This window comes from Acinonyx jubatus, chromosome F2, assembly GCF_027475565.1.
Source record: "Acinonyx jubatus isolate Ajub_Pintada_27869175 chromosome F2, VMU_Ajub_asm_v1.0, whole genome shotgun sequence".
Classification (NCBI taxonomy): domain Eukaryota; kingdom Metazoa; phylum Chordata; class Mammalia; order Carnivora; family Felidae; genus Acinonyx; species Acinonyx jubatus.
In genome coordinates, this window is record NC_069394.1 from 37,841,280 (window position 1) to 37,868,670 (window position 27,391).

The window sequence follows — 27,391 nt, forward strand, 5'->3', positions numbered from 1 at the left end:
TTAGGAACCTCAAGTGACTCCACCAAACAATAATATTCATATCACAGGAGAGCCAGAAGAAGAGAGACCAAAGAGGACAGAGAGTTTATTTGATGAAATAATACCAGAATTCTTCCCTAATTTAGGGAAGCAAAAGAGGTCCAGATCAAAGAGGCACAGAGAACACTCAACAAAATCAACAAAAGCAGATCCAAACCAAGATGTATTGTAATTAAGATGGCAAAATATAATAAAGAAATATTAAAAGGACCAAGACAAGGGGCATGTGGCTAGCTCATCTGGTAAAGCATACAAGTCTTGATCTTGGGGTTGTCCTGAGTTCAAGCCCCACGCTGAGTCTACAGCTTACTTAAATAAAAACAGAAACTCTAGGAGCACCTGGGTGGCTCAGGTGGTTAAGCGTCCTACTTTGGTTTCAGCTCAGGTCATGATCTCATGGTTTTGTGGGTTCGAGCCCTACACAGTACTCCATGCTGACAGGGCAGAGCCTGCTTGGAGTTCTCCTCTCTCTCTCTCCACCCCTCCTTTACTCGCACTGTCTCTCTCTCAAAATAAATAAACTTCAAAAAAAAAAAACTCTAAAATAACAACAATACTTATTAAAACAAGAAAGCAGCAAGACCAAAGAAGACAGTTACATACAAAGGAAACCCCAAAACACTATCTGTGGATATTTCAGCAAAAACTTTCTATGGCAGAAAAGAATGGCAAGTTATATTCAAAATACTGAATGGGAAAAACCTGCAGTCAAGAATACTCTATATAGAAAGGCTATGATTAGAATAGAAGGAAGAGTTTCTCAAACAAAAACTAAAGGAGTTCATGATAACTAAACCAGCCCTACAAGAAATATTAATGGGGAACTCTGGAGTGGAAAGGCCAAAAATGACAGTATGAAGGCAGAAAACACAAAAGCAATAGAAATGAATATTTCTGTAAAATAGCAGTCCAGAAACTCACTAAATAAAAGGATGTAAAATATGACAGCATATACATAAAACATGACGAGGAGAGGAGTAAAAAATGGGTTCAAACTTCAACACCTATTAACTTAATATAGACTGCTATATGCAGAATATGTTACAGATAAACCTAATGACAACCACCAATCAAGAACTAATAAATATGCAGGGAATAAAAAGGAAAAAAGCCAAATACAGTACTAAGAAAATAATAATAACCAGCAAGCCATGAAATAAAGGATCAGAGAAAAAAATCTTCAGAAACAGCCACAAAACAAGTAGTAAAATAGCAATAAATAGATATCAATAATTACTTTAACTGTAAATGGACCAAACATTCCAAAAGACCCAGGGTGACAGAATGGATAGAAAGAAACCAAGACTCATCTATCCATACGGTGCCTACAAGGGACTCATTTCAGACGTAAAGGCTCCTGCAGATTCAAGTGAGAAGATGGGGAAATATTTATGATGCAAATGCATGTCCAAAAAAAGCCAGAGTGGCAATATTTATAACACACTAAATAGACTTTAAAATAAAACCATAACAAAAGACAAAAGAGACATTATATAATAACAAAAGGCACAATACAAGAAGATCTAACAATTATAAATACTTAAGCCCCTATTATCGAAGCATACAAGTACATAAATATATAAAACAGTAACAAAGGAACTAATCAATAAAGTTCAAGTATATAAAACAATAATAAAGAAACTAATAGTAGGGAACTTTAATACCCCCACTTACATCAATGGACAAGTCATCTAAATAAAACTCAACAAGGAAACAACATTGAATGACTTTGAATGACAACTGGACCAGACGGATTTAACAAACAGATTGAGAACATTCCATCCTAATACAGCAAAATATGCACTCTTTTCAAGTGCACATGTAACATTCTCCAGAAAAGATCACATATTAGGCCACAAAACAAGCCTCAACAAATTTAAATAGATATAAGTCATACCATGCATCTTTTCTGACCACAACACTATGAAACTAAAAGTCAACCACAAGGAAAAATTTGGAAAAACCACAAATACATGGAGGTTAAATAACATGCTACAAAACAATGAATGGGTCAACCAGGAAATAAAAGAATTAAAAAGTACATGGAAACAAATGAAAACACAATGCCTCAAAAGTTCGGATGCAGCAAAAGCAAATACAGGCCTACCTCAAGAAGCAAAAAAATCTCAACCTAACCTTACACCTAACAGAGCTAGAAAACTTAACCCTACACAAACGAAGCCTAAAGGCAACAGAAGAAGGGATATAAGATGAGAGCAGAAATAAATGATACAGAAACAAAACAAAACAAAATAAACGGAAGAACAGATCAATGAAACTAGGAACTGGTTCTTTGAATAATTAGCCCGACTTATCAAAAGAAAAAAGAAAGGACCCAAATAAATAACATCACAAATGAGACAGGAGAAATAACAAAACCACAGAAATACAATTATAAGAGATTATGAAAAATTATATGCCAACAAATTGGAAAACCTCAATAAATGAATAAATTCCTTGAAACATGTAAACTACAAAAACTGATACAGGAATAGAAAATTTGAACAGATAACCAGCAAAGAAATAGAATCAGTAAGCAAAAAAACTCCCAATAAACAAAAGTCCAGGACTAAATGGCTTCACAAAAGAATTCCATCAAACATTTTAAAAGGAGTTAATACCGATTCTCAAACTTTTCCGAAAAATAGAAATAGGAAGGAAAACTTCCAAATTCATTCTATAAGGCCAACATTACCCTGATACCAAACCACATAAACACCACAAAAAAATAAATAAAAAACTACACGCTAATATCTCTGATGAACATAGATACAAAAATCCTCAACAAAATACTAGCAAAACAAATCCAACAATACACTGCAAAAAATCATTAACCAAAAAAGAAAAAAAAAAAAAAACACAATCAAATGGGATTTATTCATAGGTTGTAAAGGTGGTTCAAAATTTGCAAATCAACGTGATATGTCACATCAATAACAGGGTAAAAACCATATGATCCTTTCAATAGAAGCAGAAAAAGCATATGACAATGTACTGCCACCTTTCATGATAAAAACCATCAATAAAGTAGGTTAAGAGGGAACATACCTTAACATAATAAAGGTCATATATGAAAAACCCACAGCTAACAATCATCCACAATGGGGAAAAACTGAGAAGCCTTCCTTAAGATCCAGGAACAAGACAAGGATGGCGATACTCACCACTTTTAATCTACACAGTACTAGAAGTCCTAGCTAAAACAATCAAACAACAAAAATAAAGAGCATCCAAATCAGTAAGAAGAAGTATAACTCTATTTGCAGATGACATGATATTCTTACAGAAAACTCAAAAAACTCCACCACAAAAAATGTTAGAATACACAAACTCCGTAAAGTCACGGGATATAAAAATCAACATACATTAGCTGCATTTATATATGCCAATAATGAAGCAGCAGAAAGACAAATTATAAAAACAATCTCATTTACAACTGCACCAAAAATAATATAATACCTAGAAATATACCTACCCAAAGAGGTAAAAGACCTGTACTCTGGAAACTATGAAACAATGAAGAAAGAAACTGAAGTTGACACAAAGAAATAGAAAGCTGTTCAATGCTCATGGACTGGAAGAATAAATATTGTTAAGTTGTCTATACTAACCAAGTCATCTACAAATTTAATGCAATCCCTATCAACATACCAACAGCATTTTTCACAGTGCTAGAACAAACAATCCTAAAATTTGTACGGAACCACACAAGATCCCAAATAGCCAAAGCAATCTTGAAAAAGAAAAGCAAACCTGGAGGCATCACAATTCCAGACTTCAATTTATATTACAAAGCTGTGGTGATCAAGACAGTATGGCACTGGCATAAAAACAGACAAACAGATGAATGGAACAGAAAATCCAGCAATGAACTCATATAGTCAATCTTCAACAAAGCAGGAAAGAATATCCAATGGAAAAAAAGACAGTCTCTTTAACAAATGGTGCTGGTAAAACTGGACAGCTACATGAAAAAGAATAAAACTGAACCATTCTCTTTTCAAATAGACAGAAATAAACTCAAAATGAATAAAGACCTAAATGTGATACAGGAAACCATAAAAGTCCTGCACAGTGAAGAAAACAATCAACAAAACTAAAAGGCAACCTTCAGTATGAGGAGATATTTGCGAATGACAAATCTGATAAAGGGTCAGTATATAAAATCTATAAAGAACTTATCAAACTCAACATCCCAAAAAATAACAATCCAGTTTAAAAATAGAAGACATAGACAGTTTTCCAAAAAAGACATCCAGATGGCCAAAAGACACATGAAAAAAATGCTCAATATCACTCATCATCAGGGAAATGCAAATCAAAATACAATAAGATACCACCCTTTACACCTGTCAGAATGGCTAAAATCAACAGCACAACAAACAGGTGTTGGTAAGGATGTGGAGAAAGAGGAACCCTCTTGCACTGTTGGTAGGAATGCAAACTGGTGTAGCCACTCTGGACAACAGTATGGAGGTTCCTCAAAAAGTTAAAAATAGAACTACCCCATGATCTAGCAATTGCAGTACTAGGTACTTAAAGAATACAAAAACACGAATTAAAAGGGATATGCACCTCAATATTTACAGCAGTGTTATCTATAATAACCAAATTATGGAAACAACCTAAGTGTCCATCAACAGATGAATAAAGAAGATGTGGGATATACATATGCAATGGAATATTATTCAGCTATAAATAAGAATGAAATCTTGCCACTTACAACAATATGGGTGGAGCTAGAGAATATAATAGCTACGTGAAAGAGGTCAGAGAAAGACAAATACCATATGATTTCACTCATGTGGAATTTAAGAAGGAAAACAAAGGAAAGGGGAACAAAAAGGGAAGGACAAACCAAGAAATAGACTCTTAACTGAAGAGAACTGATGGTTACCAGAGGGGAGTGGATAGGAAAATGGATTAAAGAGTTGATAGGGATTAATAAGTGCACCCGTCATAATCAAAATAAAAAATAAAAACTTTAAAGAAACAAAACAAAGCCCCAAAAAAATACTACACAGGTGAATTATACCAAATATATACAGAAGAATTAATGCCAATCCTTCTCTAACCCTTCAAAAAATTTGAACAGGATGGAACACTTCCAAACTCATTTTAGGAGTCCAGCATTACTGTAATACCAAACCTAGACAAGAACACTAAAAAAAAGTATGGCAAGTATCCCTGATGAATAAAGATGTAAAACTTCTCAACAAGAGGGGCGCCCGGGTGGCTTAGTCAGTTAAGCATCCGACTTCAGTTCATGTCATGATATCACAGTTCATGGGTTCAAGTCCCACGTTGGGCTCTGTGCTGGCAGCTGAGAGCCTGGAGCCTGCTTCAGATTCTTTGCCTCCCTCTCTTTCTCTGCCCTGACCCCACCCGTGCTCAGTCTCTCTCTCTCTCTCATAAAATGAATAAATGTTAAAAAAAATTCTCAACAAAATATTAGCAAACTGAATTAAACAGCACATTACAAAACTCATAGAGCATGATCAAGTGGGATTTATCCCTGGGATGCCACGATGGTTCAATATACACAAACTAATAAATATAATACATCAAATTAACAAATGAAGGATAAAAATCATACCATCTCATTAGGTGCAGAAAAAGCATCTGGCCATAATCAACATCCTTTCATGATAAAAAAAAAAAACTCTCAACAAATTAAATATAGAAGGAATGTACTTCAACATAATAAAGGCCATATATGACAACATGACAGCTAATATCATACTCAGTGGTGAAAAGCTGAAACATTTTCCTATAAGAACAGGAATAAGACAGATGCCCACACTCCACCACTCAACATAATTCTGGAAGTATTAGCCAGAACAACTTGGAAATAAGAAGAAATAAAAGGCATCCAACTGGAAAGGGAGCAGTAAAATTATCAGTTTGCAGATGACCGTGTCTTACATATAGGAAATTCTAAACACTCCTACAAAAAAAACTAGTAGGACTAGTAAATTCAGTAAAGTTACAAGATACAAAGTAAATACTATACAAAAATCAGTTGTGTTTCTATAAGCTATTAATGAACTATCAGGGAAATTTAAAGAGCATTCCCATTTATAATAGCATCAAAAAAAAAAAAATACCTAAAGTGATCTACAGATTCAATGCTATCCCTATCAAAACTTCAATGGCATTTTCTCACATAAATAGGAAAAACAAATTCATATAGAACCACAAAAAGATCTCAAATAGCCAAAATAATCGTGAGAAAAAAGAACAAAGCTGAAGGAATCACATTTCCTGATTTGAAATATGTTACAAACTATATAGTAATCAAAACAGGAGGTACTAACAATAAAAACAGACACATAGGGGCACCTGGGTGGCTCAGTAGGTTAAGTATCCAGCTTGGACGCAGGTCATGATCTCACTGTTCCTAAGTTCGATCCCCATGTCAGGCTCTGTGCTGACAGTTCAGAACATGAAGCCTGCTTCAGTTTGTGTCTCCCTCCCTCTCTGCTCCTCCTCCACTCATGCTCTGTCTCTCTCTCAAAAATAAATAAAACAAAAAAAAATTTTAAAAAGACACACAGATCAATGAAACAGAATTGATAGCCCAGAAATAAACCCATACATATAGGGTCAACTAATCATTAACAAGGGCACCAAGAGCACACAATGGAGAAAGGATAGTCTCTTCAACAAATCATGCTGGGAAATTTGGATATTCATGTACAAAAAAAGAAAGAAGAAAATAGACTCCTATCTTATACCAGTTACACAAATTAACTCAAAATGGATTAAAGCCTCAAGTGGAAGACTTGAAACTTCACAAATACTAGAAGAAAACATAAGGGAAAAGGTTCCTTGAAATTGGTCACAGCAATTATTTTTTGGAGACAAGACCAAATGTACAGGCAACAAAAGCAAAAAAAAAAAAAACACACACACACACATACAAACAAGTGGGACTACATCATATTAAAAAGCTTCTGTACAGCCAAGGAAACCATAAACAAAATGAAAAGCCAACCTGTGATATGGGAGAATATATATTAGCAAGCCATATATCTGATAAGGGGTTAGTATCAAAATTATGAAAAATCAACTTCTAAACTATCAAAAAACACTCCAATTAAAAATGAGAAAAGGAACAGAATAAACTTTTTTCTAAATAAGTCACACAAGCCCAGGGCACATGGGTGGCTAAGTCAGTTAAGCATCTGACTTCAGCTCAAGTCATGATCTCACAGTTCATGGGTTTGAGCCCTGCATCAGGCTCTGTGCTAAGCCGTCAACACAGAGCCTGGAGTTGGCTTCGAATTCTCTGTCTCCCTCTCTCTCTGCCCCTCCCCTGCTCGCAATAAGTATCTCCCAAAAATAAAGAAACATAAAAAAAAAAAAATTAAAAAAAAGTTTGGGTGCCTGGGTGGCTCAGTCGGTTGAGCACCCAACTTTGGCTCAGGTCATGATCTCGCAATCTATGAGTTCAAGCCCCACGTTGGGCTCTGTGCTGACAGCTCAGAACCTGGAGCCTGCTTCAGATTCTGTCTCCATCTCTCTCTGCCCCTCCCCCGCTCTCACTGTGTGTCTCTCTCTCTCAAAAATAAAATAAAAACATTAAAAAAAAATCTTTTTTAAGTTACACAAGTCCAACAGGTACCTGAAAACACACCGAACATTAGTAGCCATCAGAAAAATGCAGATCAAAACCACAATAAGGTATCATCTCAAACCTCTTAGGATGGCTATTATCAAATAGACATGAGATAATGAATACTGAAAAAAGGGACCCTTTGTACAATGTTGGTAGTAATGTAAATTGGTATTATCATTACGGAAAACAGTACAGACATTCCTCAAAAATTTAAAAATAGAACTACCAAACTTAACACTCAAAAAACAAATAATCCAGGGAAGAAATGGGCAGAAGACATGAATAGACACTTCTCCAAAGAAAACATCCAGATGGCCAACTGACCCATGAAAAAATGCTCAACATCACTCATCATCAGGGAAATACAAATCAAAACCACAATGAAATACCACCTTACACCTGTCAGAATGGCTAATATTAACAATTCAGGCAAGAACAGATGTTGGCGAGGATGCAGAGAAAGAGGATCTCTTTTGCACTGCTAGTGGGAATGCAAGCTGGTGCAGCCACTCTGGAAAACAGTATGGAGGTTCCTCAAAAAACTAAAAACAGAACTACCCTACGACCCAGCAACTGCACTACTAGGCGTTTATCCACGGGATACAGGTGTGCTGTTTTGAAGGGATACATGCACTCCCATGTTTACAGCAGCACTATCAACAATAGCCAAAGTATGGAAAAAGCCCAAATGTCCATCGATGGATGAATGGATAAAGATGTGGTATATGTATACAATGGAGTATTACTCAGCAATCAAACAGAATGAAATCTTGCCATTTGCAACTACGTGGATGGAACTAGAGGGTATTATGCTAAGTGAAATTAGTCAGAGAAAGACAAAAGTCATAGGACTTCACTCATATGAGGACTTTAAGAGACAAAACAGATGAACATAAGGGAAGGGAAACAAAAATAACATAAAAACAGGGAGGGACAAAACACAAGAGAGTCATAAATATGGAGAACAAACAGGGTTACTGGAGGGGTTGGGGGAAGGGGGATGGGCTAAATGGGTAAGGGGCACTAAGGAATCTACTCCTGAAATCATTGTTGCACTATATGCTAATTTGGATGTAAATTTAAAAAAATAAAAAAATAAAACAAGTTAAAAGAAAAAGAAAAAAAAAGAATGTAGGAGAAAAAAAATAGAACATATTATCCAGCAATCCTACTTCTGGGTATATATCAAAAGAAAACATATCACTATTTCAAATAGATACCTGTACTCTCATGTTCACTGCAGCATTACTCACAATAGCCAAGATATGGAAATAACCTAAGTGTCCATCAATGGGTGAGTGGGGAAACGGACAGGAGGGAGCGCGTGCGCATGCGCGCGCACACAGGGAAATATTATTCGGCTGTAAAGATACAGAAATCCTGCCATTTGCAACAACATAGATGAAACTGGAAGGCATTGTGCAAAGTGAAATAAGCCAAACAAAAACAAATACGGTGTAGAATCACTATGATTCCACTTAGTGTAATCTAAAAAAAAAATAAAAAAATAAAAACACGTCAAACTCATAGAAACAGTAGAATAACATTTGACAGGTCCCAGGTGAAATGGGCAATATTAGTCAAAGGGTACAAACTCCCACTTACAAGCTGAACACGATCTGAGATTCTAATGTATGGCTTGGTGACGATAGTTAATGATACTATATTATATACTTGAAATTTGCTAAGAGTAGATCTTAAGCATTCTCATGTTTACAGCAACACTATTGACAATAGCCAAATTATGGGAGGAGTCCAAATGTCCATTGATGGATGAATGGATAAAGATATAGTATATATATACAATGGAATATCACTCAGCAATCAAACAGAATGAAATCTTGCCATTCGCAACTATGTGGATGGAACTACAGGCTATTATGCTCAGTGAAACTAGTCAGCCAGAGAAAGACAAATATCATATGACTTCATTCATATGAGGACTTTACGACACAAAACAGATGACCATAAGGGAAGGAAAGCAAAAATGTAAAAACAGGGAGGGGAACAAAACATAAGAAACTCTTTAAATATAGAGAACAAACAGAGGGTTAGTGGAGGCATTTGAGAGGGGGGATGGGCTAAATGGGTAAGGGGTTATTAAGGAATCTACTCCTGAAATCATTGTTGCACTATAAACTAACTTGGATGTAAATTAAAAAATAAATTTTTTTTTAAAAAGCACATAAACAAAAAGCTTTGTTCCTTTTCACTAGTTTTTACTAATATTTTAAAGTTTTGGTTTAGATAAAAAGATTTTAAGTTTTTTTTTTATGAGAAGTATTCTGTAAACAGACTTGAAGATGGTTACATTTATCAGGTCAAAAGATTTTAAGTTTTTCTTTTCTTACTTTCTAGGTGATCAAAAGATCAGAATAAATAAGTTCTTTAAAAACAAATTTACTACTACTCTCTTCAAGCTGAAGAAGCCTTTTTTATAAGACTTATTAATACAATGAGCAAAGAAAGCATATACACTAGAATAAGAACTATGTAGCAAGTTTTGCCCTATTTTACAGATGAGACCCACAGAGGCTAAAAAGCAAGAATATGCAAAAGGATAGGAGCATTTAGTTAATGCTGGATCCACAGGTATTTCTATGATTACACTAGAGTGAGCTAGTTAAACAAATAAATCAGTCCTGGACCATTGACGATATGTCATGGATAAATTTCTGTAAGGTCCAAAACAAAAACAACAGTTCACAAGTAACAAAATCTGAAGAATCTAAAAGGTGGGTATGATGACAGATGTCTCTCAGAGTAAAGTTAAATATTCTCAGTGAAATATCTATCTGTCAAAAATAATTCAGTGTGGACATAAAGGTGGCCTTTATTTTACCTAACACAACAACTTGGGTCACCTTGTCAATGAAAAAAAATCTCTATAAAACTACTTACAGACACATGTTAAGGCAGTATATTGTAACTATTATCACTAGAGTCACCCTCAATCATAATGAATCTCTGTTTCTAAGTCTCCTTAGAAGATTATACAGATATCTTGGCAATGCTTTTCAAGGCACTGATGGATAGGAAATCAACAAATGTTGGTAGAATTAAATTGAACTTTACAAACTAGACGTGCCTTCTTATCAAGGCATTTAGCAATATTATATTTTTATAATGACCTTTTCAGAATTAGACCTCAGATTTCTAACTTTTAAGTTGTATTTTATTACATTCTCAAGTATCAATAGTATTTTTAACATATTCATATCTAGAACTCTAAACAATCCCTTCATTTAACCAACCATCACACACTAATTGTATTTACAAAGTATTTTCTTCATTTTGATTCTACAATGTAATAACTTGAAATAATTTAATATGGGCTCATTCAGTCTTACTAGTACACGTGTAATTTTTAACTTAATTTCCTACTACACTAGACAAAACTTAAAACAGGAAAATAAAGTGTTTAAAAATATGTTTCATGTATACTGTCTTCCTGAAAAATTAATTCCAATCACTAACCTAAGTATTACTCTCTGGGGATGTACACTACTGAATAATTTGTCCAAATGTCAACTATAATTTTCAAAAATCCTTTCTACCTCAAAATTTTAAACATCTGCAAAAAATACTTATTTTGAGAGCAGTTTACATTCATGACACTTGACCTTTTGCTGTACACACCACAAAATTCAAGTCTCAAATACCATGCAAGCAGGAAATCTGATCATTCCTGCAGTAGCCATCTGCATGGTCCAATATCAAATATTAGTTCTAGGTTACACTAAGTCATGTGTTACAAATCTTTTCTGCAGTCTCTATAATTAGTTGTAATTTGCCTCTTTTAAAATGTGTTTCTTATGGGACATCTGGCCTTGAAACTTCCACCTTCCCATTGAAAAAAATAGTTAGTGTCTGGATTTTCTTTTTCTCTTAATATGGAGCACTCCATGGGTGGTATAACCAAGTCCAGACTTTAAAAAAAAAAATGTAAATTCCAGGAACAAATGATGATTAAGAACCATTTGAGAATTACCAAATATAAATGTAAAATAAAACTTTTGCTGCAATATAACTATCTCACAGATTTCTAAATCAATCTCCCATGTATTTTAAGTTTACAAAATAAATTCTCATGGGACTATAACATCGGTCTACTTACTTCCAGAAACTATATCAGTTAAATTGGATAATAAAAGATTTGGAATCAAAGATTTCATACAAGGAAAAAAAGATGAGCCTAGTGGGTTGATATGAAACTCAAAGTATCTTCTTAAAATAGGAAATGATTTTAACATCATAAATAACCTTAATTTCACAGATACCGGAGTTATATTTAGGATACACTAAGATTGCCTTAATGTTTAATAAATTAGTAATTTAAGTGTAACAATTTAATAATACTCATCAACTCATTTGGTTCTAGAAAACATTTTTTTTTTTTTAACATTTATTTTTGGGAGAGAGAGCATGCGCATGTGCGTGCGAGATAGGGAGAGGCAGAGAGAGAGGCGACACAGAATCTGAAGCAGGCTCCAGGCTCTGAGCTGTCAGCACAGAGCCCGATGCAGTGCTCGAACTCATGAACTGTGAGATCATGACCTGAGCCAAAGTCAGACGCTTAACCAACTGAGCCACCCAGGCACCCCTAAAAAGCATTTTTTAAACCTGAAAGTAAAATATGAGCTAAGGAAAAAGTAATAAAAATAAAAGACACTACTTTTATGTAAGATGAAAATGAAAAAATTTATAATATGTTGCTATCAGACTTATTAGCTTTCCAGATTAATTTTTGCTAGAAACTGTAAAAGTATTACACTTTTACAAGAAAAAACTATTAAAAATAAATGTAAGATGGGTCAAAGAAAAGGTAAGTCAGAAAAACAAAAAAGAAAACAAAGAATCAGTTTCTGATGCCAAAACTTCAAAGAAATTTGACAGGTTTCTTAAATTCCACGTATGAGTGAAATCATATGATATTTGCCTTTCTTTGACTTATTTTGTTTAGCATAATACTCTTTAGTTCTATCCATATCATTGCAAATGGCAAGATTTCATTCTTTCTTATGGCTAAGATTCCATAGTATATATACACCACAGCTTCTTTATCCATTCAAACCAGCAAAGGGGGAGAGAGAGAGAGAGAGAGACAGAGAGAGAGAGAGACAGAGAGAGAGAGAGAGAGGCAAACCAAGAAAAAGATTTTAAAATATAGAGAACAGTTACCAGAGGGTAGGTGGGAGTGGAGAGGGGTGAAATAGGTGATGGGGATTAAGGAGTGCACTTGGGATGAGCACATGGTGTGGTATGTAAGTGTTAAACACTATATATTGTACACCTGAAACTAACTTAACACTGTACATTAACTAACCTGGAATTAAACTAAAAACTTAAAAATTTTGACATGAAGGTAAATTCAAAATATTTTCATCTCAAAAAATGAGAAATTTTAATCTCATTTAGAAATGTCACATAAACAAAAAAATTACACAGGTCTTTAGCAAAAATTCAAAAACCTTCACCTAAAAATTGGACACAATGAAGTCCCACTTTTAGTCGATACAGATAATAAGCCATCTACATGATCCCTATGATAGTTATGATTACATTAAGTAAAATTAGTATGAAAATATCCATTAGAATGTTTATCCAAATTTAAGACCACCTTTCATAGTTACTTGTGACTTTACAATATGTTACTTTAATAAGCATGTGAGAAACAGTTAAGTATATGCAAGCTTTAGATAAAGACATATCAAACACCAATACCTATTAAAATTGGTTAACATAAACAACTAGATTCAATAACTTCTTACCTGTATTCCATCTTTAAGTTTCAAAATGCATTCCATTGTATTGATGGTAATTACCACTGGTTCTGAACCAAGCTTTGTCCATGGTACATGGATCCTCAACTCATGAATATGTCCACTTAAAAAAGTGAATGGTAATTTCAATTCCTTAAAACAAAATATTAAAGGTTAGTAAGTGCTTAATTTTTTCATTCTAATATCCAAATTACTTTCTGAAAAGAGAAATGAGGTTTCTAAAACAAAAACATTTTCAGAAATATTATTCAACAAAAAGTACCAAATAGTTTGTTAAACTATAGTTAAAGATACAACACAAAAATGTATTGTACAAGTTACTTTTAATAAGCTGCTTAACCTGCCTAGGTCTCCATTTCTTTTTCTGTTGAATGGATATAATATACAACACATGGTACATAATAAAGTTTCATACATGGTAGTGGCTGTAATAGTCTTAACAGACAGCATTGAGATAACTGAATGGCATATTGTTTAAAATCTCCATCTAAAAAATATGTATTTAAAATGTGTTTTAAACAAAACAGTATCGTAAGGCAAGTTAAAAGGGTATGGAGGGAGCCGAGTTAGAAATAGGAGAGTGACCTAAAATACAATTGACTAACCTTGAAAAATAAAAAGAAGTATTGAGCTTTATCCAATTAAAGATTGTACCTAGATACTATCTGGTCATAAAATTTAAATGTTTTCTGACTGGTTTCATTATTAGAAAAAAGGTTACAAATGAAAACATAAATGTCACCATAATCACTATATATCAGTAATTTGTTTCACTGATAAAATTTTTGTTACAAATCAACAAAGGAAAAAAATAAATTGTAGATTATAATTCAATCACATTTTCCCGTTATTTTAATTCTATTTGTGAAAGTTAAGATATACGTTATTCATTCATCCAACAATTGCCCACCTACTTAGTTTAGCAACATAGTTAGCAATACAGTTAAACCTAAGCAGTATGGCAAACCACTGGGCAACTTGTTTAATGTATGTGTCACAGTTTCTTTATCTGTAAAATTTAGACAACAGTATCACTGAGGATGAAATGAACTTACATAAAGTGCTTAGAATATTATCTTCCTCAAAGAGCAATTATTATAAAAAAGGTAACAACAAATGTGTGGGCCTCATGTATGTCCTCATAAGTATTTTTTCTTGCAAGAGCACAATACTAAAAATCCATTTCCACATTATTCTAGTGGTGTGTCACAATTTAAGTATTTGCCATTATTACATTAATTTGAAAGATGCAGTAGTTTCAAGTAAAAATCAACTGGCACATATATTTTGATCAGTGTCTGTAACAAAACAATGTTTACCAAGCACTTACTATATACCAAGCACTTTACCTGCATACAATTATTTAATCCTTAAAAGAGCCCTGAAAGGTAAATACTATTATTCTACCAATTTTACAGATAAACAATCTGAGGCATTTAAAGGTCATATAACTGCCCAAAATGACACATTCTGGAAAATCAGGACTCAAAACTGGAAAATATGATGTCCTTGCTCTTCACTACAACTATACTGCATCTATACTTCCATTATGAGCACTTAATACTCTCCATTCGCTATGCACCTACTTGGACAATGAGCCCATGATATTGCCATCTCTACCACTTTCTCATGGGTATAACAATGATACATTTGTGAAATGGCTACCAAAGTTGCAGTTTATGGGTACAAATTGGGTTTTCTCAGGAAGAAATTTAAAAAGCACAGGAATCAAGAAGTCAGTATCATCAGAATGCTACTAATCAACTTAACTACTATCTAAACACTAACACAAGAGGCAGCATTCTATATTTGAACATGGAATTTTAAACCATATCACCCATGTTGGAAATCCAGTTGAAGTCAAACATTTATTAATCATCTGACCATAAGCAAGATCATTTCCATTTCCTCAGAGTTGTGATAAATAAATGAGAATACATTTATGTCTTATAGAAAACAAAACACAAATATTGTTATAACAGACCATCTTTTTTTTTTTTTAACATTTATTTTTGAGACAGAGAGAGACAGAGCATGAATGGGGGAGGGGCAGAGAGAGAGGGAGACACAGAATCTGAAGCAGGCTCCAGGCTCTGAGCCATCAGCCCAGAGCCCGACGCGGGGCTCGAACTCACGGACCGCGAGATCGTGACCTGAGGTGAAGTCGGACGCTTAACCAACTGAGCCACCCAGGCGCCCCATACCATCCTTAATGTAACTATATAAACAATTTTCATTCCTTTTACTTCAAGATATATAGTACAACTTTAAAATATTTTATTCACTTATAACCATTAAGAAATACATTGTGAAAAACATTCCTAAAACCAGAACATCTATGACTGCACAAAGTTTATTAGTAACAAAGAATTTAAGAAGGGGGTTGAATTGTTCTCAAAAACCTAATTCTAGGTGGGCTATCACAAAATATTCTAAAAGAAAACAGATATACTTTAAATTTAACAAACAACAAAAGCAAATATAGACAAATCTTAAAAACCTTCAGGCAGCAAAGAAAACATTCAAGAGAGTGAAAAAGCAACATATTGAATGGGAGAAACTATTTGCAAACCACGTTATTTAATGAAGGGTTAGTAGCTGAAACAACAAAAAGTAATCAATCTAAAAATGGGTAGGGGTGCCTGGGTGGCTCAGTCAATTGAGCATCTGTCTTGGGCTGAGGACATGATCTTGCAGTTTGTGAGCTGGAGCCCCGCACTGGGCTCTCTGATGTCAGCGCGGACCCTGCTTTGGATCTTCTGTCCGCCCCTCTCTGCCTCTCTCTCAGAAATAAATATTTAAAAAATAAAAACTTAAAAAAATTTTTTCTAATGGCTAAATGACTGGGGTACCTGGGTGGGTCAGTCAGTCAAGCTGATGCTTGATCTCAGCTCAGGTCATGATCTCACAGTTTGTGGAATTGAGCCTCACCTCAGGCTCTATGCTCATGGCACGGAGCCTGCTTGGGATTCTCTCTCCCTCTCTCTCTGCCCCTCCTCTTCTCACTCTCTTTCAAAATAAATATTTTTTTTAAATGGGCAAATGACTGAATAGACATAGAATACAATACAAATGGCCAACTAGTACAACATATGAAAAGATGCTCAATATCACTAATCAGGAAAATGTAAATCAAAACCACAATGACCTACCATCTCACACCTATTAGAATAACCACTATCAAAAAACAAAACGTAACAAGGGCTAACAAGTATGTGGACAAATTGGAACTTTTATGCCCTATTGGAGGAAATGTAAAGTGATGCAGCCACTAAAGAAAACATTATGAAAGTTCCTCAAAAAATTAAAAATAGAGCTTCCATCAAAAATCAGTTCTGAGTATATACCAAAAAGAACTGAAAGCAGGATCTCAAAAAGATATTTGCACAACCATGTTCACTGCAGCATTATTCACAATAGTCAAAAGGTGCAAGCAGTCTAAATATCCACTGAAAGATAAATGGATAATGAAAATGTGGTATATAGAATCAAATATTATCTTTAAAAGAGGAAATTCTGTCTTGTGCTACAACATGAACATGTTGAAGACATTATGCTAACTGAAATAAGCCAGTCACAAAAAGACAAACATTGTAGGTTTCTATTTATATAAAGTATCTAAAGCAGTCAAAATCTTAGAAAGTAAAATCATGATTGCCAGAGGCTGCAAGGGTATGGGGAGGAAAATGTAAATTGTTGTTAAATGGTTATAGAGTTTTAAGTTTTGAAAGATGAAAAAGTTATAGAGATCTGTTCAACAATGTGCATATAGTTAATTAACACTGTAATACTTAAAAATGGTTAAGATGGTAAATTTTTTGTTACATGCTTTTTACTACAAAATAAAAATGAATACAGGACAGGACTTCAAGAATTCAGAGTTAAGAAGCTGGCAAATCCTCTTTCCAAAAAGCAATGACAAAACTGGACAAAGTTGTTAAAAATAACAGAAAATCAAGGGCAATAGTTAAGTCTAGCCTCAGGTCACAATATTTGTTGGTACAAGCAACAAAACAGCAGACTTGCCAGAAAATTAAGATAGAGATCGTGAGAACAAAATAGCCAAAGATGGCCTAGCTATGATTTCACATATCCCTGATAGTCTGGAAAGCTACCTGCATTTGCCCCATTGTGCTTACTCAGAGGAAAGGGAACTAACAAGCTACTCACTCATGGTTGACCAAGAGGCTGTGTAAATCCAGTAAGTTAAAAATATATAGATATGGATATATATATACACACACACACACACCTATATATATCTATATATACACGCCCATATGTCGATGTGTGTATATATATGTCCATGTATCGATGTATATATATGTCCATATATGGATATATATATATATATGTCCATATATGGATATATATATATATATATCCATATATTGATATATAGATAGATGGGTCAGACTTATAAACTCCCTAAATTGAGAACATTATCCAGTCTATGCATATGTCCCATGACAAAGAGTGAAAGACTTACTGGTTCAATGGTTTAAAAAGCCTCTAGCCAATCACTAGCTGATGACTAAGTTATAGTGACCCAGGGTAATCCCTAGAAAGCCAGAGTTGAAAACACAAAGAATTGGGGAATGGGGAGAGGAAAAATATCAACCTTACAGGCCACACATTACAGGGGCAACACCACAAATGTAGTTCAGGCAAGTCACTGAAGAAATAAACCAACAACACAAGAGATAGAGGAAATCAGAATTCAGAGTTGCAACTTGTTATCTAAAATGCTCAGTTTTCAACAAAAAACTATGAAACATGAAAAGTATACAAAGTTAATAGAAGCCGTCTCTGAAGGTAGTCAACTAAAGGACTTAGTTCACAAAAACTTCAAAACATCTATTATAAATGTTAAAAAAAAAAGAGGAAACCATATTTAAGTAATTCAAGGAACATAAGACAATGGTTCATCAAATAGAAAATATCAATGAGACAGAAATGACCAAGAAGAACCAAGTGGAAATTAAGAAATTGAAAAGTACAATAAATTAAATCAAAAACTCACTAAAAAAAAACTCACAATAGGCAATAAAAAACAAAACAAAAACAAAAACACAGAAAATCCACACCCAGACACACCACAGTGAAAATGTTGACAGCCAGACACAAAAAGAAAATCTTGAAATAAGAGACAAAAAATAGCTAACTTCTCATTACAAACAATAATGGCAAGATGGTAGTCGGAGGAAATTTAAAAAAGCAAAAAACAAAAACAAAAACCTGTCAACCAAGAATTCTATATCCAGCAAAAGTATTCTTCAAAAGTGCAGGCAAAATAAAGGAATACCAAATAAACAAAGACTCTGCTAATTCATTGCTAACAAAATACTAGAATTTCATCAGACTGAAAAGGAGAACACCAAATGGTAATTCAAATCCACACAAAAAGCATCAATGAATGTTATTTTACATAGATAATTATTAAAGGACAGTATAAGTCTAGTTTTCTCCTGATGTAACAGGCCATTCCCTAAAACATAATTATAAAATTGTACTATTGAAATTAGAATAACACAAAGATGCAATTCATAAGACAACAATACAAAGAAGAGGGAAGAAATGGAGCTATAATGGAAAAAGTTTGTGTTTTAATATAACAAATTTAGCATTAATTTCAAGTAGACTGTTAAAAAATGGATGCATATTGAAATCCTTTGAGCAACTACTAGGAACAAAAAATAATGTGAAAATTAAAGGAATTAAAATGAAACACTAAAAAATATCTACTTAAAGTAGTAAAGAGGGCTCCTGGGTGGCTTATTCAGACAAGTGTCCAACTCTCAATTTCAGCTCAGGTCATGATCTCATGGTTTGTGAGATTGAGCCCCATATCAGGCTCTGCACTGACAGCACAGAGCCTGCTTGGGAGGCTCTCTCTCTGTCCTTCACCTGCTTGTGCTCTCGCGCTCTCTCTCTCAAACACTTAAAATAATGAAGAATATGAGAAAAACAAAAAAGACACAAGACACATTGAAAATAGCAAAATGGTAAGTGGGAATCCAACCATGTGATTAAAAACATTAAATGTGGCAATATTAAACACTCTAACAAACGCAAAGACTGTCAGACTGGATTTTTAAAAAGATCTAACTACATGTTCTCTTCAAGAGATATACTTTAGGAGCACCTGGGTGGCTCACTTGGTTGAGAATCCAACTCTAGATTTTGGCTCAGGTCATGATCCCAGAGTTGTGGGATCAAGCCCCAGTTCAGGCTCTGTCCCTGGCATGAAGCTTGCTGAAGATTCTCTCTCTCTTCCTCCCCCCCCCCCAACATCATACGTGCTTGCTCTACAAAAATAACTTAAAAAGAGAGATATACTTTGGATTCAAAAATAGGTTGACAATTTTAAAAAAAAAAAGGTTTTTAACAGATAATTTTTTTTTTATAGATACACTGGGGATTGCCAGAGGCATAGAGTGATAGAGTGGAGGGGAGGCAAAATAGGTGAAAGGGGCCAAAAGGTACAAACTTTCAGTTATGTAATAAATAAGTCATGGGGCTGTAATGTACAGCATGGTGACTTTAATGATACTGAACTGTATATCTGAAAGTTGCTGAAAAGTAAATCTTAAGTTCTCATTACAAAAAAAAAAATTGTCAACTATGTATAGGGTGACAAATGTTAACTACACTTATTGGGGTAATTGGTCTTTTTGGAATATATAAAAATATCAATGGCACCTGGGTGGCTCAGTTAAGTATCTGACTCTTGATTTTCATTCAAGTCATGATCTCACAGCAGTGAGATCAAGCCCCATGTCAGGCTCTATGCTGGGTGCATAGCCTGCTTAAGATTCTCTCTCCTCCCACCCCACCCCCGCCCCTCCCCTGTTCACTTGCTCTCTCAAAAAAAAAAAAAAAAAAAATCGAATCATTATGCAGTACACCTAATATTACACTGTTATGTCAATTATCCCTCAATCAAAAAACAGAAATTGGGAGTGCCTGGGTGGCTCAGTCAGTTAAGCGTCCAGTTTCAGGCTCAGGTCATAATCTCATGGTTCATGAGTTCAAGCCCCATGTCAGGCTCTGTGCTGACAGCACAGATTCTGACCTGCTTCAGAATCTGGGTCTCCCTCTCTCTCTCTGCCTCTCCCCTGCTCACACTCTCGCTCTCTCAAAAATAAACATTAAAAAAACAACAACAGTAAATTAGACTCCAAGGAAGTCATGTGATCTAGTTTCTTGCCTGGAATACCTGAAATCAGGACATTTTCTTGCTATTTAGGGAAATGGTATAGATTCTCTTTTAGGCATACACAGTATTTTCATTTCTATGATCTTAGTTTCCAGCAGTGTTTCCGTCTCCCTGTTTTTCATATGACTGTTTTTCAATGTGAAAATTTTGTCCCAGTCATTGCCTGAAATTGCAATGAACAAAATAAAATTTGAAAAGAGGTAGTTAAAGCTAAATAACATGCCAGTAAAACTTTTAAAGAGATGGTACCAGGCATGAACAACACAAAAATATAAGACAATTAAAATTCAGTGTATTAGGGAAAAAATATATATATTCATATATATACTCACATATACATTCATATATATACTCATATATATATTCACATATACTCATATATAACCTACAAATATACATATATATTCATATATGTATAATGCAAACAGCAACCACAGTACAGCTGGAGTAATTACATTTTATCAAACAAAACAGACTTTGAGAAAAAAATTATTAAAGATAACACAAGATACTTGATAATGATACAGGGGTCTGTAAAACAGATGTGAGCATAGCAACAGAACCCCAAAATACATAAAACAAAAACAAACAAAAGTAAAAAGAAAAGAAAAATAGTTTAACAATCGTAGACTTTAATAATCACTCACAATAGAAAGAAAATCAATCCAGATATGGAACACTTGAACAATACTATCAACCAATTAAGCCTGCAATCTATAAACCACTCCATCTAGCAAATGCAAAAATACACATTCAAGGAAAATCAGAAAGCATCTGTGCTAAATGAACATACAACATACAAAAATTTATGGGATGCAGCTAAAGACATTTGTAGCTGTAAATGCCTATTAGAACTACCTCAAACCAATAACCTACACTTCTACCTGAAATAGTAGAAAAACAAGCTAAACCGAGGTAAACTAAATAAGTTAACCCAAACTAAACAAGAAAAAAAAAAAAATAAGACCACAATAGGCAGGGAAGTGGGAGGGCATATGCAGTCAAACTGTTGTAAGATTGTTCAGGAAATGGTAAAAGTACTAAGACTCTAATAAGTCAAATATGCATTTTGTAACCTTTAGGGTAAGCAACTGAAGCAATTCTTAAAACAGTATGATTAAAAAGACTAAAGCAAGAATGACTAGCATGAAAGATGGACACATTTCAGAATGGTTCTTAAGTATGTTGAAAAATAAGAGATCACTTAAATTTGTGTACACTTAATTTCTAGATATACAAGGTGGAAGTTGACAAAACTAAGAAGAAAAATAGATAAATACATAATCACAGTTGGAGATGTTAACATACCTCTCTAACTGATAGAACAAGCACACATGAAAATCCACATGGATTTACAAGATTTTAAGAACTCATTAACCAATTTGAAGTAAATGACATTTATGGAAAAATACAGCAACAACTGCAGAATACACACTTTTTAATCACCTGTACATGGAACAATTACAAAACCAGACCATACAATAATTCATAAAGTATAATGGATTAACCTGATATAGAGACTATGCTGACAACACTGGAATTCAGTGTTACTAGAAATCAGTAACAAAGATAATTAGCAATTCCCCCAAAGGTTTGGAAATTAAGCAACACACTTCTAAATAACCCATGGATCAAAGTCAAAATGGAAATTAAAAATTTTTTGAATAATGAAAAACACAAAACTCTGTTATGTAACGCTAAATAGATGGTAAAGGGAAAAAAGTCTATAGCATTAAATGCATATATTTCAACAGAAAAAGGTAGAAGAAGAAGGAAAAAAAAAAAAAACTCAATGACCAAAGTTTTCATCTCAGGCGCTAGAGAAAACAACAGAAGATCAATTCCAAAGAAAGTGGAATGGAAAACAAATGCCAAAATAAAAAATTCCATGACAAAAGACAGCAGAAAAAAGAAAATTAGAAAAATCGAAGTTAGTTCTATGCAGATAAAATTAATAAAATTCCAGCAATACTGATGAAGAAAATGCAAATCACCAGTATCACAAAGGAAAAAAGGATATCACAACAGATCCTAGATATTTTTTTAAAAATGAGTCAACTTTAAACTGGACCAAAAAGCCAACTCTATGGTTTTACATATGACAATTTTGATCAGGGGCTGGGAAACTTTTTCAGTAAGGCCCAGATAGCAAATATTTTAAGTGTTTGCAAGCCATGCACCCTCTGTCCTATCTACTCACGTCTGCCATTTTAGTTTGCAAAAGCAGCCACAAATATGTAAGCAAATGAAAACAGCTGTGCTCCAATAAAATGTTACTTTAAAAAGTGGGCCCACTGTTTGCTGATCTCTGATTTTGAAGAAATGGAGAAATTCACTGAAAAACATAACCAAAACTAACAAAAGATGAAAAATCTAAAAAGTCCTAGATCTTCTAAAGAAAATAAATCAAGAATTTAAAACTTTCCAAACTGAGAAAACTCCTGACCCACGACACCATGATTCATTTTCCCTAACATTTAAAAAACTTACAGAAGAACAAAGTTGGAGATTACACACTTCCTGATTTCAAAACTTACTACAAAGTTATGGTAACCAAAAAAACTGATACTGATATAATGACAAACATACAAACCACCAAGGGAACTGTATTGAAAGCCCAGAAATAAACCCTCAAATCTATGGCCAGGTGATCTTCAAGGGTGCCAAGACCATTCAATGGGGAAAGGACTTCAACAAATGGTGTTGGTAAAACTGGATTTATAGAAACAAATGAAGTGAATTTTTGTATATGGTATAAAGATCTAACTCAAGATGAATCGAAGACCTAAATGGAAAGCTACAACTATAAAGCTCCAAGAAAACAAAAAGCTTCATGACACTGCACTTGACAATAATTTCTTAGATAGGACACCCAAAGCCCAGGCATCAAAAGAAAAATATGTTGGACTTCATCAAAATTGAAAACTTTTCATCAAAAGACAGTATCAATAGACTTGAAGGCAACCCACAATGGGAGAAAATATTCATGAATCATGTTTCTGATAAGGGACTGGTAATCAGAACATATAAATAATTCCTACAACCCAATAACAACAACAACAAAAAAAAAAGCACAATTTTAAATATGAGCAGAACACTTGAATAGACATTTCTCCAAAAATATACACATAGCAAATTAAGCACATGAAAAGATGTTCAACAGCAAGCATTATGAAAATGCAAATCAAAACCACAATGAAACACCATGTCACACCCATTAGGATGGCTGTAATCAAAAAAAAAAAAAGTCAAAAACAACAAGTGTTGGTGAAGACAGTGAGCAACTAGAGCCCTTGTACATTGCTGACAGGGATGAAAAATGGTATAGCCACTATGGAGAATAGTATGGCAATTGCACAAAAATTTGTATTTATTTATTTTTTTTTTGAGAGAGAGAAAATGAGGAGGGGAGGGGCAGACAGGGAGAGGGAGAGAGAGAATCTTAAGCAGGCTCCACACCCAGCACGGAGCCCAACACAGGGCCCAGCTCTCACAGCCATGAGATCATGACCTGAGCTGAAAACAAGAGTTGGACACTAAACTGACCGAGCCACCCAGGCACTCCTCAAAAATTTAAACACAGAATTTCTATACAATCTAGCAATTCCACTTTCGGGTATATATCCAAAACTAAAAGGGACAAAAAATAGGTATTTGTACATCCATGTTTGCAGCAGCATTACTCACAACAGCCAAAAGGCAGAAGCAACCCAAATGTACATCAATGGATGAATGAACAAAATCTGGTATATACAATGGACTATTAAGTCCATTATTATTAATGGACTGAATATTAAGATTATTCAGTCTTAAGAAGGAAGGAAATTCTATCCATGCTACAACATGAACGAACCTTGAACACGTCATGCTAATAAGTTAAATAAGCCAGTCATAAAAGGATAAATATTGCAAGTTTCCATTTGTAAGGTTAAGAGTAGTCAAAGTTCATAAGTTCATAAAAACAAAAAGAATGGTGGTTGCCATTCTAGGTGGTTGCCTACCAGGGGCTGGTAAAAGAGAACAGGGAGTTAGTGGCTCAATGGATCTAGAGGTTCAGTTTGGGAAACTGAAAAACTAATGGCTGTATGACAATGTAAATGTTATCAATGCCACAGAACCATACAATAAAAAATGGCTAAAATGGTAAATTTTGGCATGTATATTTTACCAAAATGGAAAAATATCTTACATAGACTCATTATAAAAAGAGGAACTTCTTTGCAAATAATTTAGTGGAATCAATAAATCTATGATAATCAAAACCGGATAAGGACATTACAAGAAAAGAGAAGTCACAGACCACAATCATTTATAAGCATAACTGATACAAAACTAAATAAAAAGGGTGCCTGGGTGGTTCAGACAGTTCAGCGTCCAACTCTTAATCTTGACTCAGGTCACGATCTCACAATTTGTGTGAGAGAGCTCTGCACTGGCAGCCCCGAGCCTGCTTGGAATTCTCAATCTCTCTCTTCCTCTCTCTGCCCCTCCCCTGCTCTCTCACAATAAATAAACTTTAAAAAAAAAAAAAACAAAACTGGAGCATGTGGGTGGCTCTGTAGGTTGAGCATCCAACTTCAGTTCACGTCATGATGTCACAGTTACTGAGTTTGAGCCCCACATGAGACTGTCTGCTGTCAGACAGAGCCCGCTTAGGACCCTCAGTACCCTTTCCTCTCTATCACTCCCCTGCTCATGCTTTCTGTCAAAAATAAACAAAGACAGGCCCGCCCTGACCAAACAATGGAGGCCATTAACCCAGTGCTGTTCTATGAACCAAACTTGGACATCTGATCACTATATTCCACAACCCAGTAAGAAATGATAAAGAGACGTATCTAGAAAGAAGTTGCTGCGGCCAAGATCAAAGAGGTCCAGTGAATAGCCTTCTGAATGTTACTTTAAAGTCTCCCTCAAGCGATATTAATCAGAAGATGGCAGCGTAGGAGGACGCTGGGCTCACCGCGTCCGCTGACCACTTAGATTCCACCCACATCTGCCTAAATAACCCAGAAAACCACCAGAAGACTAGCAGAACACTCTCTGGAGCCAAGCATAGACGAGAGGCCCCCAGAAGAGGGTAGGAAGGGTGGGGAGGCAGTGCGCACTACCCGGACTGACGGGAGGGAGCCAGGGCTGTGGAGGGGCAGCCCTCCAGGCAAGGCAGAGCCCCTGAGTCTGGCTTGCAAAAGCGGAGGGGTCGGACAGAGTGAGTTCTGACAGCCAGCGGAACTTAACATCTGAAATGTTATAAGTCAACAGCTCTGCTCCAAGAGCAGGAGGGCTAGAGGACAGTGGGAGGGAGAGTTGTTGAGCCCTGGAGGACACGGCTCAGCTTGGCGGGGAACAAAGGCGCTCGCCAGCACCATCTCCCTTGCCCATCCCCCAGCCAAAATCCCAAAGGGAACCAGTTCCCGACAGACAACTTGCTTGCACCACGCAAACCCAACACTGTGCTTCTGCGCATCCATCCCTCCGGTGGCAGGTCTGACTCCCTCCTGGTGCCGCAGGGCCCTCCCAAAGGGGATCACCGAAGGCAAAGCGAGCTGAGCCTCCCCCTCCCGACCCTGTGCACCTTGCCAATCCACCCCAGCTAATACGCCATTACCCATCGAACCAGCACCACAAGCCTGGCAGTATGCAAGTAGCCCAGACAGGGGCCACACCACTCCATAGTGAGACCTGCCCCTGGGAGAGAAGGTACACACCAGTCTGACTGGCCCTGGCAGTGGGCTGGGGGAAGATATCAGGTCTGACTGCGGCCCCGCCCACCAACTCAAGTCACTCCACACAGCACAGGGGAAGAGCCCTGCAGTTCCCCGCCACCCCAGGGACTACCCAAAATGACGAAACAGAGGAATTCTCCTCAAAAGACACTCCAGGGAGTAGCGACAGCTAACGAACTGATCAAAAACGATTTAAGCAATGTACACAAAATGAATTTAAAATAATAGTCATAAAATTAATCACTGGGCTTGAAAAAAGTATAGAGGACAGCAGAGAATCTATTACTACAGAGATCAAGGGACTAACAAACAGTCAGGAGGAGCTAAAAACTGCTATAAATGAGCTGCAAAATAAAATGGATGTGACCACAGCTCGGATTGAAGAGGCAGAGGAGAGAAAAGGTGAGTGAGAAGATAAAATTATGGAAAAAGAGGAAGCTGAGAAAAGAGAGATTAAAAAAATCCAGGACTATGAGGGGAGAATTAGAGAACTAAGTGACACAATTAAACATAATAACATATGCATAATTGGAATTCCGGAGGAGGAAGAGAGAGGCAAAGGTGCTGAACATGTACGTGAAGAAATCATAGCTGAGAACTTCCCTGATCTGGGGAAGGAAAAAGGCATTGAAATCCAAGAGGCACAGAGAACTCCCTTTAGACGTAACTTGAATCGATCTTCTGCATGACATATCATAGTCAAACTGGCAAAAAACAAGGATAAAGAGAAAATTCTGAAAGCAGCTAGGGATAAACATGCTCTAACATATAAAGGGAGAGCGATAAGACTCGTGACCGATCTCTCTTCTGAAACTTGTCAGGCCAGAAAGGAATGGCAGGAAATCTTCAATGTGATGAACAGAAAAAATATGCAACTGAGAATCCTTTATGCAGCAAGTCTGTCATTTAGAATAGAAGGAGAGATAAAGGTCTTCCCAAACAAAAACTGAAGGAATTCATCACCACTAAATCAGCCCTACAAGAGATCCTAAGGGGGATCCTG

The 27,391-nt window shown here is 35.4% G+C and overlaps 1 protein-coding gene across 12 annotated transcripts in view; it reads right to left on the reverse strand.

Annotated features, from left to right (window-relative positions):
* VPS13B (vacuolar protein sorting 13 homolog B) overlaps positions 1 to 27,391 on the reverse strand; it is a 794,855-nt gene that overhangs the window by 756,323 nt on the left and 11,141 nt on the right. For all 12 annotated transcript variants that reach the window (XR_008292721.1, XM_053208413.1, XM_053208414.1 and 9 more), the window contains exon 3: positions 13,432 to 13,575. Coding sequence is in view for 11 of the 12 variants with exons in the window: in XM_053208413.1 (XP_053064388.1) it covers positions 13,432 to 13,575 (144 nt within the window). In the remaining variant the exon portion in view is untranslated. The remainder of the gene's footprint in view (positions 1 to 13,431; positions 13,576 to 27,391) is intronic.